Genomic DNA, 17,707 nt, shown 5'->3' with positions numbered 1-17,707 from the left:
TATATGTCAAGAGCAAGATGAGACTCCAAATCCAACAATGCAAAGCCCCATAAGATTTTCTGAAGTATGTGTTTAAAATAACATTGTACAATTCAAAACTCTCTATTCCAATAATCTTGGTATCAAAATTACAGCAGCTGCTATAGTTTCAGAGAAAATAAGGATAGAACATAAAATAATAATTTGGATACTTTTGCCACTCGAAAAGTTTTCTGCATTATACAGTATATAAACCTTTTAGAAATATCACTAATAAGGCTACGGACATTTGTAAACCATAGATCCACATTACCTGTGCAAAGATTGATAAAATGGAGGTAAAATAAAGCAAATTTACAGAAGTTTCAGTAAAAAAAACAAAACAAAAACAAATGGCGTTTTGCCATTGACACCATCTACAAAGTGGGGATTTCCTGTGTTTTTACTTACTAAACTTATATTTACATGTCTAAAATTGCTTTAAAAAAAACTCAAATCATAATTGAACAGTAAGATTATTATTTGACTCCAATTCAAGTGTAGTTTTTGGAAATTCTGTGTAAAAAGTAAAACAAATCTACTCACTTTTTTGTGGGGAAAAAAAGAAAGCCCCTCAAATCCATACTTTTTTTTTTTTGCACTTCTGGAACTCCCTACAATGCCTTTTTGATGAAGGTTCATGGTCACTGGCGTCTGTCCCGCAGTCCCAAATGCTTCCTGCTCAACTGCTCAACTCAAACGCTTTTAATCAGCTTCTAGCCAAGAGTCTGGCGTTTCCACGGCTACCAACGGCTCCGCGGTCTCCATGGTTACCAAATATGTTTGTTTCACTGAGTGGAGCACAGTAATTCATGTAAAACGAGCCCCCTGACTCAGCATTTAGTGCAGTACATAGGCATTTTTTTCCACCAAGCTGACATATTTGTACTCAAAATCTCTTTTATTAGTAATATGTAAGATTAAAATCTTCTAAAAAACTTAATTAACCACAAAAAAAATTGGCTGGAATATGTCAGTTTGTGTGTGATTTAACTTTTGAATTGAGCTACAGCAGTAAACCAGCGATTGTTGCACCTGTTTATCAGCAGGTTTGAATAATAACGCCTCCTCAGTGAGTTATGTTGGAAGGTCAGAGGGCATCACCAGGCCTCCCTCGAGCTGTTCTGCAGATGAAAGCTCTGCGGGTTAAGAGCCACTTTAAACATCCGTTCCTGATAAAAAACCCGTGTCTGAGCGGCGCTGGATTATGGGCCCGCCGTTGACCCGCTCCATCTGCTGCAGATGACAGTACAAAGCAGCGTTTTGGCAGCAAACTTAAAGAACTGCTGGAGATAAAAAGGACGCCTCGGCGTTCCACTTATTCTTAAGTGCGTTTAAGTGTCTTAAAGTCTCAATTAAGTGGTGTGTTATTGCAGGTTAGAGCATTTTCATTGTGGCAACAAAAATGCTCTGTCAGTGTGGATTACAGTGTGCTGGAAATTTATTGGAGGAGAAAAACCTCAGAGCTCAAATGCAGAGTGTTTATAAAAACAGAAATGGAAGATTAACAGACTGTGAAATCATATTTTCATGAACCTTTAAATAGGGCTGGATAATATGACTTAAGAATAATGGATCCAATTCCCAATTTTAATCCATTTTCTTGTTGTTTTTTCCAAAAACGAAATGACAGAAATATTTTTAAAAAGTGGCTTTTCTTTCAATCTTTTCTTTCTTTCTGTGAGTCGTTCAATGTAGTATTAGGGCCAGGGAATATTATTTTTTGTTGAATTTCAGGAAGACAGCCATAATAGCAGAATAAAGATGCAATTTTACCAAGAGAATGTATTAAAATTACAAGAAAAAAGTTGTTTAATGGAAAAAGGCACAGATAATAATTTTTTGTTATTTTTTTAAGGAGTTTTCATAAAATTTCATTAATTCTAATAATATTTGGACTTTATTGTCACATAACTTTATTCTTGTCACATTTTGACTTTATTTTTGTTTTTAAAAATTAAAAAAAAACAACTGCCTGATGCTTATATTTTGTCCTATTCTTGATTTAAATTCAAATTCCAAATAAATAAATAAATCGCCGTAAAACATGTTTGTGAAAACAAGATGGCCGCCCTGGGTGCGATGACATCACTCTGAATGATGGAAACACATTAGTGACGCAAAATTCCACAATTTTCCAAGAATGAAATCTTCAAAAAGCAAAACTATCCAACGAAGAAATATAAAAAATATTGCTGTAATCTATCCTTTATGTTGTATAATGAAAACACCAAACATTTGACCTTTTATTACTTTAGTTGTTTTAAAGTACCTTGATTTGGTAAATAAATTTAAAAAAAAGAAATCTGATGCTGCATATTTGATAGGAACGCCGAGAGGCTGAAATCAGTCATTTGAGCCCAAATTAATCTTTTTAGACAATGTTATTTTAGTCCGCATTAACTGAATTTGAGTCTAAATGGGGCTTAACCTGTCAGATTTCATAAAAGCAGAGAAGTTTCAGCTGAAGTGGTTTTCTGAGACCAAACACCCAGCAGCCAGAGAAGCATCTGTTTCAGTGCAAACACGTGTTAAAGATGGGAGAGGAGGGTTTTATCCCAGCATGAGCCTCGTATTGACATTAACGTGGTAAAATTAGATTTTTAGCTTTTATGTCTTACTTCTGTTGTTAAAGTTACGTTTTTTTTTTTGTGTGTGTGTGTGTTCATTTTAATCCAGAACAGAAATTTTAATATTCCAGCTGCTTTGGCGTAAAAGGTAAACTCATTCATGCTTATGATTTGCATCAAAATAATAAAAACCAGACAAACATGCATGTTTTGTTCTATAGTAAGTGCAAATACATATTCAAATTTTAATTGACATTTGCAGCTAAATTCACAGATTATATTGTGGCACTTTTCAGATAATTATTGCTATAAAAATGTTTATTAAAAAACACTAGGAAGCAAAAAATGTCTGAAAACAAAAAAACACTCAAATCAAGTAAAATATGGTAAAAAAAAAAAAACTGATTTCATAAAAATTCAGAGTAAATTTTTTATTTAAAGAAAATGGTATGTAGACTTCTGGTGACCCCGGGAACCTTTTTTTTTTTATTTTTTTTTTATTTAGATGTTAGAAATTATAACGACAAAACTTTTTTTGCTGCACAAATGTTGCACAGTTGATTTTATCTGTATTTTGTTTGATTTTGTAAATGTGGACTTGCTGGTTGACCTTTGTTGACCTCTGGAAACATTTACTAATATTTTTAAAATGATATTGATGATATTTTAGTCTGGTCAGTTTTAAGGCCTCCTTTCAGAATGAGATGTTTTAGGGCCTCCTGTCACTTTAAATCTGAATAAGCTGCTGTTAGCCACGCCCACAAATCAATGTTCACACAATTATACAACAGTACATCTTTGAAAAGCAAAAGTGGAGCCTCCTGCACAACCAACAAGAATGCAGCAAGTGGTTTCTGAATGGGAAATCAACAACAAAACAGACCAGTTGACCAAGTGTACTGGAGCTCGGCTTGGGTTGCTAGGTAACGGGCTGGAGTTGCTAGGTAACATTGTGTCTCAATAATTGGGAACGGCTCATTTTCCAGACATCAGAAAACATGAACTTATTGCCAAGAAACGGCTGTGTGGATTTTTTTTAAGTGCTAGAGCTGTTTTTAGAAGCAGTTGAGACCCAAATGGAAAATACAAAAACATGAAAAATGTGGATTTTACACATCAGGTCCCCTTTAAAGAAAGTCAGTTGAACTCCAGTAGAGTCTAAATATCGCCAATAAATTAAATATTTTGAAGTTGGTCTTACTTTCTCTCTGCTCTCAGATAAAACAAACAAAAGTCCTTTGTGTGGCTCCCACTCCAGCTCTTTGGATTTTTTTATTTTTTTTGTCTCGGCTGCTGTCAGAGCTCCCAGTGCTCTTACCTCACCAGTGGGATCAGGCCAACTGGAAATGTTCACTGTGGTTTAGGGCTCTGGGAGTTTTGTGGTCACTTTGATTCGAGGTACAGTGCAGCAGCTTGGGAAAGCAGCAGCAGAGAAACATCTCAGTTGTTATGATTATTGCCTTAATGAAGGGAGAGGTTAAAAAAGATGGCGCTCCACTCTCCGGTGCAGCCGTCACCTGAGGAAGACGCATGAGACTTCAAACAGGGAACATATCGGCTCCTTATAATCATTTCCTCATTCATCTCCCAGTCGGTCTGGTTCCCATTTGGGAGCTGGTTCACATTTGGCTTTAACGTAAAAAGATTTGTTACTCTGATTTAAAACTAGTTCACATCTCATTATGATGCTGAGATTTTTAGTAGGTTTGGACGGTGCTGCTAAGTTTAGATCGCAGCTCAAGGAGATAAATTAGGCAAAATACCTCACTTATTTGCCAGGAAATAAGATTAGATGCTTCAGATGACAGGGAAGTAAAAAATAGGGAATTTTCTTAAAGATATGTCAAGTACTTACTTATATTTATCTACCAACCCTGAATTGGAGTATGTAGATTATTTACTTTGGATCAACATTATTAGCTTTTTCTTCTTTTGCTCTTTCCTTTGGTTTGTTCTTTTGTTTGTATTTCCTTTTAATTCCTGTAAAGCACTTTGTATTGCCTGATTGCTGAAAATGTCCTATATAAATAAAATTACCTTTACCTTTATGGCTGAAATGATTTAATGTGATGAATCGATTACTATAATAATTGTCAACTAATTTAGTAATTGATTAATCATTAGAGTATGCAGCCTAAAAAAATCAATTTGGTAGAATAACAACATACTCAGAGCGGTAATTAAATAAAAACTGTACAGAAAATGTATGAATTTTGCATAAAAACAACCTTTGTCTTAAATTATGCTCCACCTAAAACTCCTCAACCAACATAGCTTCAGCTTCATCAGAAAAAAAATGCTATTAAGAACCTTTTCAATTCAATTGTTAATCAGATAATCTCAAAAATAGTCAATAATCATCCATACACTGTATTGATAAGTCAGGCAGAAAGAGCTAATCTTTTGTTGATGTTATTAGTAGAGTTTAGCATTTCCTACAAATGATAAAACATTAAATTACTAATGTATTGATGCATATTTTATGTAAAAAAAAAAAATAAGTGGTTAAATGGAAAATCTGCGGAACGTGCGATTTTTAAAAACAGATTAACCATCAGAGCAATCAACAGAATAATCAACTTAAATAACTGTTTTAATGAAAACTAATAAAATGATTGTAATCGATTATTGATATGTGCTTATTTCTGTTGCATTGCTGATGTCAGTCACGTTTATTTTTATAGCATTTTGAGCAACAAGGCAGTTCAAAGTGCTTTACATCATAAAAACAGAAGAAGAAGAAGTCATAAAATCAATATACAGTCAATCGTGAAACATTTTGACGATGCCATGTTTGCATCTGATTGGCTCTGGTACCAGAAGCTCCCAGTTTGACTTCCATACTGTGTTTTAATTTACCCACTTTAATATTTTATATTTTCTCTCAGTCACTTACAGTTCAGTTTATCAGATTTCAGTCAGCTTTATTACCATGATGAGGACAATTCAGTTACTTTATTTGTCCCTAAAGGAAATTAAATGTTATCATAACTGGAGATTAACAGTCTTTGTGGAAGTGGACTAGTTCAGGGCATTATGAGTAAATACAACTCACAAATCTAGCGCTACAGGAAGAAATGGCTCTTTGACCAAAGACAAAAAAGAAATCTCACACGAGTTCATGTTTGTTTACATTTTGTGAAAAAGGAAAGGAAGAAAGTTGTGTCTTCTTCAGAGGTTTTCCTGTCATTTCCTTCAATGGTTCTTGGTGCAGCGCCTCCAGAGGCGAGGAGGGGAACAGGCTTTTCAAAGGGTTTGGTTTGTTTGACTCAGTGCAGTGTGAAAGAGAACCACAGTGGCTGAAAATGTCACAAATGTTACAACTTTGGTCCCCAACTGAACCAAATTTACCGGCTTATGAGGTGTGAAAACACTTAGTTTAGATTAACATTGTCATTATTTGTGTTTTCTGAAATGGTTTGCAGGCGTGAACAACACAGAGTGCAGCTTCTTAAAACCATATTGTGTTTTGTTTTTTAAATTTTTCAGGCCAATTTGGTGTCAAACAGCTGGAGGCAGCTTTGGCTTTCTCTGGGCTTTTGGTTTCTTTTAATGAAATGGTTTTTTTCACGTTCTTGTCTCATTAGTCTCAAATTAAAAACACAGAGCTGCCTGCGGTGGCATTCCAGGGCATTGGATGATACTTCCAAGTGAGTTAGGACTGATAGAGTTTAGAGCCAAGTCTTCATATTTCAAGGTAGATTTTTATGATATGGGGTATTACATGGAATAAAACCTCAGAGGAATGTGCGCCTCAGGGCCGGTCTTTGTCTGTGGGCTTTGAAATGCTTTCATTTCCGACATTTTATCCTGACAGGCTCATTCCAGCACTGAGGTTATTGTTTTCCGTTTGGTTGGACGGAAAGCGGGCCAGCAGAACTCAGAAATGAAGCGTCCCACCTTTAAACTGTTTATTCATCATGATCAGACATATTTTCCATTTAGAAGAGGCGTCACTGATGTGTCTGCTTGGTTTAAGATGATTAAATTAAGAATTCAAAAGAAGTTCAAAGCAGCTCAGTCAATTAAAACCACGAGTAAAGCTTTAAACCGCTTTCATTTTTTGATCTCGCTCTAATTTACCTTTTATGAGTCCTGCACAGTTAATTTAGTAGATTATAAAACCCCAGAGTTGCTTTGAGCACTGGACGATAAGTCAATTTTATTGATTAATTGAGTTTTCTGTGTTTGAAGATTTAATTTTTGGAAAATCATGGAGCTTTTTCACCAATTTACTCCTGGTGCTTCCATAGTTCATCGTAATGTCAGCATGCCAACGGCGGCCATCTTGTTTGACAATCATGTTTTACTATCTATTTGGATGTTGAGTATTAGAGCTAATTTACATTTTTTTATTTTTATTACCATTATAAAGTAGTAAGTTTATGAGAACTACACAAAAAATTTAAATAACACGGATCATGTTATGAAGTTATACTTTGGTTTAAGTTTTACAGCTAATACTTCATACTTAACAGAAATAGTTAATCTTTTAGCACATCAACAATAATTATTATTAGTAGCAGGACAATTATGCAAACAACTGTGTTATTTTGAAGGTTTTTTCTCATGAAAGCAAATTTTAAGATATTTTTTTCTGATAACATTGCATTTTTTTCCTGCCAACATGACTTCTCATAATTAAACAAAAATTCTTGTAGCGTTTCCCTGACGCTTAGTTGTGTAACTCACAGAAGGGATGATTGATACCCAGATATTTTATTTCTAAGCCATTTCATTCAGCTCTACCCCAGGATTATCCTGTAAATGTAATTGTGTTGTTTTTCCCTCAGTTTGGGCTGAAGGCTCCTCTCTGCCTCACTCCAGTCATCGCTCTCTGAAGAAAACCTTCAGTCCTTCATCCAGAGACTCGCTGTGCAACCACATGCTGAAGCATCTCCACAACGGAGCCCGAATCACCGTGCAGATGCCTCCCAACGTGGAGGGCCACTGGGTGTCCACCAGGTCAGCTGCTTTTCCTGCTAGCTATTTTACACAAAGGTCTGAACTGGGCCTGCAAGTACTGATTATTTTAGCAATTTATTAATCTATTAATTATTCTGACATTCGATTCATTAGATTTTTTAAAAATGGCACATTCTACAATTTTTTATTTAACCACTTTAGCCTTTGTATAAGAAATATGTTAAAAGATTCAAATAGACAAGTAATTCAGTTCCTTTTAAAATAAGAAAATAAACATTTTGTTGCCTAAAATGCAGCAATGTAGCATTTTAGGCTATATAAATGCCTAAAATGCTTCATTTTAGCCAGTGAAATGCTAAATTACAGCTATCTTCCAAACTAGCATTTAGCTAGCTCCAAATGCTAATTTTTGGAAGGGTTAGCTAGCTTCCAAACTGAAGCTAGTTTTAGCTTCAACCAGACAAAGCTAAAACTCTCCAACTTGAGGAGTTTTGGGTAAAATGTATTTACAGACAAATAAGGTCTTTTTATCTTTAATACAAAATGTATATCTTTTAGCAAATGTCCTTTTTTTAGTCTGCCGTTTAACAGTTAATCAATTACTAATTTAGTTGATGATTATTTCAATAATTGATTAATCATGGTTAATCATTAATCGCTTCAGCCTGAAAACATTTAATTAAACATTTATTCATTTAATGGTGCATCTAATTAGTTATTTAAATAAATGTGTCCATCTAATTTTGACCCTTTTGGCCCTCCGTACTTACCTTCATAGCTCTGAGCAACGCATTAAAATATCACAAAGATTTAGTTTTAAGAAATGCCCTTTATTTTAGTCTGTATACTCCAGTTAACAATTAATCGATTTACTAAGTTGATCATTATTTCAATAATCAATTAATCACAATTAAACTGATTAATCGTTTCATGCCTAGTTTTAAATCATGCCCTGGGTAAAAATGTGGAATGTAATGTAACTTTGAACATGAACTTTCATGAGTTTCATGTGACCTTCTGTGTGTTTGTTGCAGCTGTGAGGTGAGACCTGGCCCGGGGTTTCTGACCCGATCCTACAGGTTTTACCCCAACAACACCTTCCAGGCCCACCAGTTCTACTACGAAGACAACCACTGCACCAAACCCACCTACACGCTGGTCATCAGCGGCCGCCTGCGCCTGCGACAGGCCTCCTGGATAGTCCGGGGCGGCACAGAGGCAGATTACCAACTCCACCTGGTCCAGACTGTGCCTCACACCACCGCTAAGGCCAAAGAGCTGAGCGAGCGGCTCGGCCGCAGCTGCAGGGGGGCGACGAGGGGCCCCTGGGAGCCCGGCGTGATGTACGAGCTGTGGAACGAAGAGGGAGGCTTTGACTGCTCCAAAGAGCTGAACTTCACCATGCACGAACTGCAGCTGCTGCGAGTGGAGAAGCAGTACCTGCACCACAACCTGGACCACCTGGTGGAGGAGCTGTTTCTGGGGGACATCCACACCGAGCCGTCGCAGAGGCTCTACTACAAACCGTCCAGCTACCAGATCCCCCTGCAGAACGCCAAGGTTAGTTCTTTTAAAAAAACTAACAAAAAAAGGGTGACCTGTGTTGTTTTGGGTCTTTATTTGGATATTTTTTAAAAATTTGATTCTATCCTGTTAACTGAGGACGAATTTACCTGCATTTCCATATTTAAAACTGGGGCATGTAACCTTTATAAAGGTATTTGTTAAAACTGTCATTATGCCATGACAGAATAATATGAGTAATATGTGGAAAGATTGACCTCTGTCATCTCTTAGCGCTGTCAATCATGCTCAGGTACGACAATCATCTGGGCCTGGAAGGTGGTGTTGGGGTAAATCTAATGGCACAGAAACAACTTACTGTTCCAGGAAAATGTTTTTGCTACGTCATTAGTAGATAAACAATGACGCTATTTATTCATAACTGAAGTAACTGTCTTGAATGTTAGTTCAAGCTAACTAGCATTCAGGCTAGTTAGCTAGTTAGCTAGGTGAATGATAACTAGCTTTCAACCCATGTTGGTTTGCACTGAAGCAAGCTGGGTTGAAAACTAGTTAGCATTGAACCTAGTTAGCTTCAATACAAACCAGTTTTGAAGCAAACTAATATTGAAGCTACGAAGCTAACTTGAATGTAGTCTTCACTAAAAGATTAAAATCATGGACGGTTATTGTTTTCATTGGTAGATAACCAAAAATATTGTTTATTTGTAGATAAATAATGACACTGTTTATCCATAAACTAGCATTGAAGTGAGCATTCAAGTTAGCTTAAATGCTAACTTAGTGTGAAGTTAGTTCACACTAATTCAAGTTAGTTCATACTAACTTGAATTTAGTCTTCGCTAAAAGTTAGCATGAATAATCAAGCCAACAGGCTTGAACATTCAAGACAGACTGGGAGAAGCTGTAGCCTAGCAAAGGGAATGGGGAGGATGTGAGGTGCATCTACACAAGCATGATTGACAGCGCTAACACCCACTCTGACTGGTTGTTTCTAGTTAGCAATGGCATAAGGCAGATGAGTTAAATCTTATCACAAATTTAATGTCATACTAAACTGTCATGACAACTTTAACAAATAAGTAAAAAACATTTTATATTAGTTACATACTGTATCTTTAAGGATTAAAATTAAAGTGTTCAAGAACTTATTTGTTGAATACCTTTAATATGTAGTTCAAATAAAATGAGGAAGGCTCTCCCTGGTGTCATTAAACGTCAGCAGACTCTCACTTTTCACCACCAACTTTTCCTCCTGCAAAGGAATTGCAGTCACTCTCCTCAGAGGTGAGTGCGTGGTGACTGTTGTGTCTGTCTCTGCTGTCCTCCTCCTCTTGTGCCTGTTCTCCGTCTCGTTCAGCAGAGTAGCAACTTGTGTGAAACGCAGCTAAAGAAAAAGAACAGCTGTATCATCACCATTTTTTAAGTACATTTTTGAAGTACCGCATTAAAAACTACTTCAAGTGAGTGTAAAAACTTCTCTGCAAAATTAGGGAAGTTATTTCAAATTTCACCATTTACATCCAGTAAATGTAACTAAATAAATGTAACTAGTTCCTCCCCACCTCTGCCTTCTCGTCAGAGTGTATGTTAATATAAGCTAAGCAGAAACTGTTGATTTCATCTCAAATCCAAGACCTCTGCTGTGCTGACAGGATGTAATTTCTCTGTTTACGTTGCTGAACAGGAGTTTCCCTGCTGGCTACAAACTCCTGAATGATGTTTTCACTGTCACAGTCCGCTAAGATTACAATGAAATCCTGCTGGAGTCGGCTATCTAAATAAATACCCCTTTCCACCGGGATAATGGGCTTCGGTGTTGCAGATCAGAGCACAAACAGAGCGTGGAAGGATCACACGGTCTCCCCTGTTGAGCCGAAAAGACCACAGCCATACTGACACTCCTTTGACCTGAAGAGGCGCAGTGTGAAGCTGGGGAATTTCTCTGGGACCAATTAAAACATGCCGCATTCGTAGAATCTGGAGTCGCGTTAAATACTCCAGAAAACTGGGTCTGGTTTCAGGCGCTTTTCAGGCTCGAGTGTTTCCAAACCTGAACCTGGTTTAGACTCGGTTCAGTCATGAACACCCAGAGGAAGTTAATTAGCCTTGAAGTGAAAGGAGCAGTAATATGTAAAATTGACTTTTTTGAGCTTTATAATGTTATCCACTCATCAAAAACACACCTGGAGTGTTGAGAAATCCTTTAATCTCCATGGCAACCATTCAGCTGTGGAAAACGCCTGGGTAGACCAAGCTCCGCCTCCAAGGTGCAGCTCCTCCCATGAAACTTCTGCCTTACAGAACCACTCCGTCCTTCAGCTCCTTCAGATTATCCAGCAGCAGTTAGCAAACACCTGGTGGAACATCTGCTGAGCTCATTATACGAGCTACTTCTTCATGAAACGTTGATTTAAAAAAACAACAAAAAACGTTGTTAGAGGGTTAATAGAGGAGCCATGTTGTAATGATTTCCTGAAGGCGGAGTCAGAAAGAGCAGGAGCTTCTTAAAGAGACAGAGGCCCAATTTCAAGGAAGTAAAATTTCTCTTAAGTCATATTTGATATATATAACATTTTTTTAATGACTGAAAGTAACATAACTTGTAGACCTGTCATAAATTAATTAATCTTTTTAAAATTTTTCTCTTTTCTCTGTTTCTACCAAAAACTGGATGATGAAAGTCTTTAGTGTTTTGGTCTCAACTAGCCCTTTTTTTTTGAAGGACAATTTTGTTTACAGAGACTTTATGATTACTTTTATTTGTTGTTTCTGTTGATCTATTCATTTTGAATATATAAAATGTCTTCCAGTTCCAGAGTTAAAGTTTATTCATCTTTGAGGATGTGCTCTTGCGTTATTATTCCATTACCATTATGTTTATTGAAAATGGACTCAAACAACAATATTATTGTTTATTGCAGTAACTTCTTCGAAAATTGAAACATTGTTATTGTGACAGGCCCAGTGACTTAACTGTAAAATAACACTATGAAAACGCATAATACTGGCTCTTAAAAAAAGAGTGATGAATGGAGTTAGATTTATCTCATGACGTTAAGCTAACATTTTAATTTGTCAACAAACCTATCTGGAATATGTTATCCAGTTATTTTTTTAACTCAAAATGCATGAACTAATCCATGTTTTCTTAAAATCCTATTAATCTTTATTTGTATAAAGAAAGTACTGCTTAATCATGTTAACAAACAGTAAATTTGTTTTTAATTGTCTTGTTTCTCTGTGATTAAAAAGGCTCTGCTGCTCGGCTCACCCACCTCTTTAAACATTTTTCATTTTTTACTCAGGGGGTTTTAGTGACTATCCAATCCATTAATTTTAAGCTGCTGTACCCATAACTGGTCCCAGCCCAGAACCCTAACTGGTGCCAGCATGTTAATTTGTGGTTACTGGGTGGAACTCGGCGGTGATGCAAGAGAGAAATCTGTTTCATTTTCTCTCGCCCGGCTGCTGCGCTACGTCACCGAGGGAGACCAACGACTGCTTTGTAACCATCTATTCTGGGTCGCAGCCGCTGCCTTTATTTTGTCACTTACATTCAGAAATTTCACTGGAAATCATTTATATTTTAAAAAATAATGTTTCTAAGGACCTGCGGAATTAGGGTTAGAAACAGTGGCGCAAAAAGTGGGTATGCAGTGCACTGCAGGTGTGGGTTCACTCTGGTTTGACTTGTTTGACGTCAGACAGAACGGGTCAGGAGAACAGCGCAGACCCACCAGAACCTACAGAATCAGACATCAGTCTCTTCATCCCTCAATCATTTCCTGAGACCGAAAAATAATAAATGGCAATTTAAAGAACAAATCATACAAATAGATTAATAGTAAATAAATAAATATTGTGAAAATAAACCGTTTATTTTTTCAACATTAAAAACGTTAGGATTGTGTAGGAAAAATGTTGATATCTTTTATAAATTCAGTGTTTTGTGGTCAATATTATTTCACCATTTTATTAATGTGGGTTGCCAGTTTGGATCAGGCTTCCTGTGAAGCTATAGGAATGATAGAAAACTTGCTAACAAAATGCCCCAGACCTGCAGCCCCTAGGCGGCTCTAGACACAGGCCAACAGAAGTGGCTCCTTGGCTCACTTACATGTTAAATGATGAAATATTGCCCTGATTTTTGTTTTTAATTGGCCTGTAGGCAGCAAATATACATATATACATATATACATAATTGATACTTTAGTTAAATATGAGTTGAACAAATTTATGTCATCCGGGGGGTGGGAGGCGCCGATAACATGTTTGCATGCACCTCAGAAAGTACGTAGTTGCCCTGGTTAGAAATTCCCTTTATTTCTGCATTACTTAATAAAAAAATTATTTTTTATTGTAGTTTTTATTCTATTCATTAAGCTTGTTTGCTGTTTTTAGTTTATATCTTATAAAGCTTGTTTAATAAATTAAATCTTATGATGTTTAAATAAGTTTTTATTATTATTATATTGTTTATTGCTTTTATTGTCATTTTGTAGCATGTAAAGTACATTTTATAAAATATTATTAAAACAGTATAATTCATAGATATTTCCTTAATTTAATTTATGATAAACTGCAACAGAGAAAACAAGAGGGTTTACAGTTGGGGCTGAAATGATTAATCATGATTAATAATGGTAAAATAATCGTCAACTAATTTAGGAATCGATTAATTGATTAATCGTCAACAGGAGTGTAAAAACTGCTATTTGACGAAAGAACAAAATAATTAAGGAGAAACTGTTCAAAAATGTATACATTTTTATTTAAGATTTTTTTGAAAAGGTTTTTAAACAAAAGGTAACAACAATAAGTAGGCCTGTCATTATAACAAATTTTACTGGATGATAAGTTGCAGAAATTATTGCAATAATCAATAATGTTGTTTTGAGAACATTTTCAAGTAATAAACTTTAATTTTATGTACTAAGATATGTTAAATATCCCAAAAAATAAATTAACAAGGCGACTAAAACCGATAAATAAAACAGAAATTAAAACCACACTCAACCAAAACCATAACTTAAATGTTTTACAAAATCTCTGCTGACAAAATTGCAGTTCAAAAAACATTAATCGTCAGAATGCAGAATTATTGAGCAGATTTATTGTGACAGGCTCAATTATGATTAATTAACTTTGACAATTCCAGAAATAAAATCAGTTTTAGTGTTTTTATTTTCTTGCATTTTGAGTGTAAACTGGACATTTTTAAATTGTTTCCAGAAGTGGAAATTTTAAAATTATATTCTTGTTAAATTAAGATCTTACAGACACAATTAAATACAAACAATATAGTTAATACCGCCTCAGTTTCATCACCTCAAGGTCACAGTTTTCAAAAAAATTGGAAGTTTAAAAAAAGTAATTAAGCAAATAAATGAAAAAACGTTGTTTTAATGTTTTGGTCAAACCACTAATTGTACTCAGAATGTTTTGTTTTATGCTGCATACACAATATTAAGTTAACTACTTTAACCACCTACGTTCCTAATGTTAGTCATTATGCGTTTTCTTCTTGATGGATGTATTTGATTTTTTTTTTTTAAACTTCTGTTTTTTTAGTTTACATGATGGGAAAAACCACAAACATTCAAGTATTTTATATGGGAAAGAAAAATCCCAATTAGTAGCTTAGCTTTTCAATAAAGATGCAACAAAGCAGAAAAGTTTGACCAGTAGAAACACAGTTATTGTTGGCAATAGCGCCACCTACTGTTCCATGTGGAAAACAGACTCAGGCAAACATAAACGAGACGATATCGCCCTTAATTAGTTGGTCTTGGCAGCAACACAGCTGAACGCAGTAGCGCTGGAGGTACTTTCTGTTGGAAATGAAAACAAAGTCCAGAGTTATATTGGCAACAATAATTCAGTCAATGACTCTGTCCAAGAAAGAGGGACAAATAAATTCCGAATAATCGGGTTCACTTCTCTTTCCTATGAGATTTAAACCACTTTAAATTAAATTTGGCCGTTAGCTGTCGTCGTGCTCCTTCAACCTGATGATGGCAGTAAACCAGTGGTGTAAACAGGTGTTTACTGATTTTCTTAGGTAAATTTTTAAAAAGTACTGCTCTAGAAAAACATTCCCATTTGTAATATGTTTCTTTAGGACACCTGTGACATAAAGAAGTGTGATCGTTTCACTGACGGACTACCTAACTAGAAATTGCCCCGGGAATAACACAAAGAAAGGCCGCATATATTAAAACCAATATCTGCATTCCTGTGGCATGTTATGTATCTTTAATAATGTTTAAAAACTTTACACCGGTATCTCCGGCTTTTCTTTTTAAGCCACTTATCCATTATCACATTTAAACGGAATCGTTTGGTAAGCTAGCTAGCTGTAGCGTCGCACTTTGATCTGACGTCACGGCAAATAAACGGTCGTTTACATGCAGTACATCGCAGACCACTAGATGGCGCCCGAGGACCACCAGTATGAGAAATACTGGAGTAAATACACTGAAATGATCGCTAAATTGGGGGGAAAAGAAGTCAATCTCAAATTATAAACACGAGTAAAAACATAAGAGCTAGGGGTGGGCGATATGGACTATTGTGATAGCAATAAACGTGACAGTACTTCTTTTTTAGGTAACTTTCTTTAAAATACTGCTTTAGAAAAATATTCCCATTTGTAATGTTGTTTCTTTAGGACATCAGTCACATAAAGAAGTGTGATTTGTTTCACTAAAATGCATTTAATTGCTTTTAATCATATATATTTTGAATTATTGGTATTTATTGATTCACCTTTATTGAACAAAAAGGGGGGGGAGGGAGTAGAAATAACAATCGCAACAATACGAACAGCTGTGTATATTTTCAAGCATCATTAATTTGTATTTATTGTGAAAATGACAAATCAAAATCTTATCATGACCAGACGTTTATCACGACAAACCTCAAACCAGAACTTTACAAACCAGAATTTTATAAGGAAATAATTTCCTCTTTCAACGTTGTGCTAACAAAAAGCGTCATTCGTTTTTACATTTTGCATGGTTTTATTGGTCTGTCATTTTCCCATCATGCCTTCTGCTCGGGTTTCATCCAGATGTTCTCAGTGGAAGAATAAACTTGGAACCAACGAAGAAGAATCCTCACAAAAGCTATAGAAAACAAACCGGCTCATTTGAAACCGTGTCACTGTGCCTGTAACATTTTTATTTGCAATCTGGAAAACAAAACTTGTCCAAGTTCCTCCCAGCTGGATTTAACACTTCACTGAATTATTTTATTTAGTAATAAAAAAATATTTCCACCAAGTCTTCAGGGAAATGCAACCACAAACAGTCCAGTTTTATTCTTTATTTATCATCTGCCGACAGGACTACAATGCAACTAGAACAAATGTTTGTTTTGTTCTTTGATTTCCTGTAGTTCTGTATCAACTCTTGCTCACATGTACATCTATGATGGTGGTACAGATATTTTAAAAAAATACAAATATCCAGAAGGTTTTAATCCCAGTCATCTCATTAACCTCTCACTCCGAGGCGTTTATGGAGCTGCACTGGGAATATCTCGTCTGCAGATTTCTCTCCTCTCTTTTCCTTCTTTTCATTTGTTCTTCCTGAAGCCCCGTCGCAGACAGGTTGTCTGGGAAAACAGTGACTGAGTTTAGGAGGTTGGGTATTAAACCTTACCCACCCTGCAATGATGGAGTCAAACCAGCCTCATGGGAGTTCGGTCTTTGGAAGAGATTTTCTTGAGTAGCGCTTGAAAGCTTCCAGTTGTTCTGCAGTTGGAAAGCTGCAGCTGTCCGGTCTGTGCAGCAGACGTGATTTTATCTGAACAGTATGTTCATGTTGATGATGTTGCATCACGGCGACCTTCGGTTTCGCTCGTGGTGTTGAGGCTTCGCTGTTTTATCCAGACATCTGGACAGGATGCGATCACTGAGGCCAAGCTGAATCTTTATCCGAGTTTTCTTCTTTCAACTCTGGCACGCTGATGATGGATTTATTTATCCCAAGATGCAAGTTTTTTACCATCATGTTGAAGTTTTTTTCTGTTATGCTCCCCACTTTTCTGTTGTCACGTCCTATGATGCCAGTAGGGCAATATTAGAGAAAACGAATACATTTCCGCTCAAAAACTCAGGAATTTTATATAAAAAATAAGTAAATTTCTGAACTCCAAAAATCAAAAGTTTGCTAGAAAAATCTCTGAAATTTTTAGATTAATCTCACAAATAAACAAGTAAAATAAACAAGTACATTTATGAACTCCAAAAATCAAAAACTTGCTAGAAAAATTTCCCAAATTTTGAGAATAATCTCAGAATAAAAAAATAAAATAAAACACAAAAAACAAAGAAATTTTTATACTCCAAAGGTCAAACAATTTCTAGACAAAGGTTGGAAATTTTGAGATTAATCAAAAAAATTTACTAGAAAAAAAAAATTCTGAGCTGGAAAAGTCAGAAACTTGCACTAGAAAAATCTTAAAATTTCAGAATAGTCATGTAAAATTTCTAGAAAAACAATAACATTTCAGAACTCTAAAAGTAAAAGAAATATTGCTTGAGAATACTCAGAAATTTTGAGAATAATCTTAGAAATTTTCTAGGGAAGTCAAGCAAATTCCCGAGATTGAAAAGTTGAAAACTTGCTAGAAAAAAATAGGCAAATTTCTGGTCTCCAAAA

General features: G+C 35.6%; 1 protein-coding gene and 1 long non-coding RNA gene across 2 annotated transcripts in view; one reads left to right on the top strand and one right to left on the bottom strand.

The window, feature by feature from the left end:
• LOC107837599 (uncharacterized) overlaps positions 1 to 3,453 on the bottom strand; it is a 9,824-nt gene extending 6,371 nt beyond the window's left edge. The window contains exon 1 of the long non-coding RNA XR_001663638.1: positions 3,365 to 3,453. This is a non-coding gene — a long non-coding RNA (uncharacterized LOC107837599). The remainder of the gene's footprint in view (positions 1 to 3,364) is intronic.
• The window catches only part of LOC103146327 (protein APCDD1), a 28,826-nt gene that overhangs the window by 1,172 nt on the left and 9,947 nt on the right, over positions 1 to 17,707 (top strand). The window contains exons 2-3 of the mRNA XM_007564195.2: positions 7,382 to 7,553; positions 8,549 to 9,074. Coding sequence (XP_007564257.1) covers positions 7,382 to 7,553; positions 8,549 to 9,074 — 698 coding nt within the window. The remainder of the gene's footprint in view (positions 1 to 7,381; positions 7,554 to 8,548; positions 9,075 to 17,707) is intronic.

Source organism: Poecilia formosa, unplaced genomic scaffold, assembly GCF_000485575.1.
Source record: "Poecilia formosa unplaced genomic scaffold, Poecilia_formosa-5.1.2 Scaffold156, whole genome shotgun sequence".
Classification (NCBI taxonomy): Eukaryota; Metazoa; Chordata; class Actinopteri; order Cyprinodontiformes; family Poeciliidae; genus Poecilia; species Poecilia formosa.
This window is presented reverse-complemented; position numbering and strand designations above follow the sequence as displayed.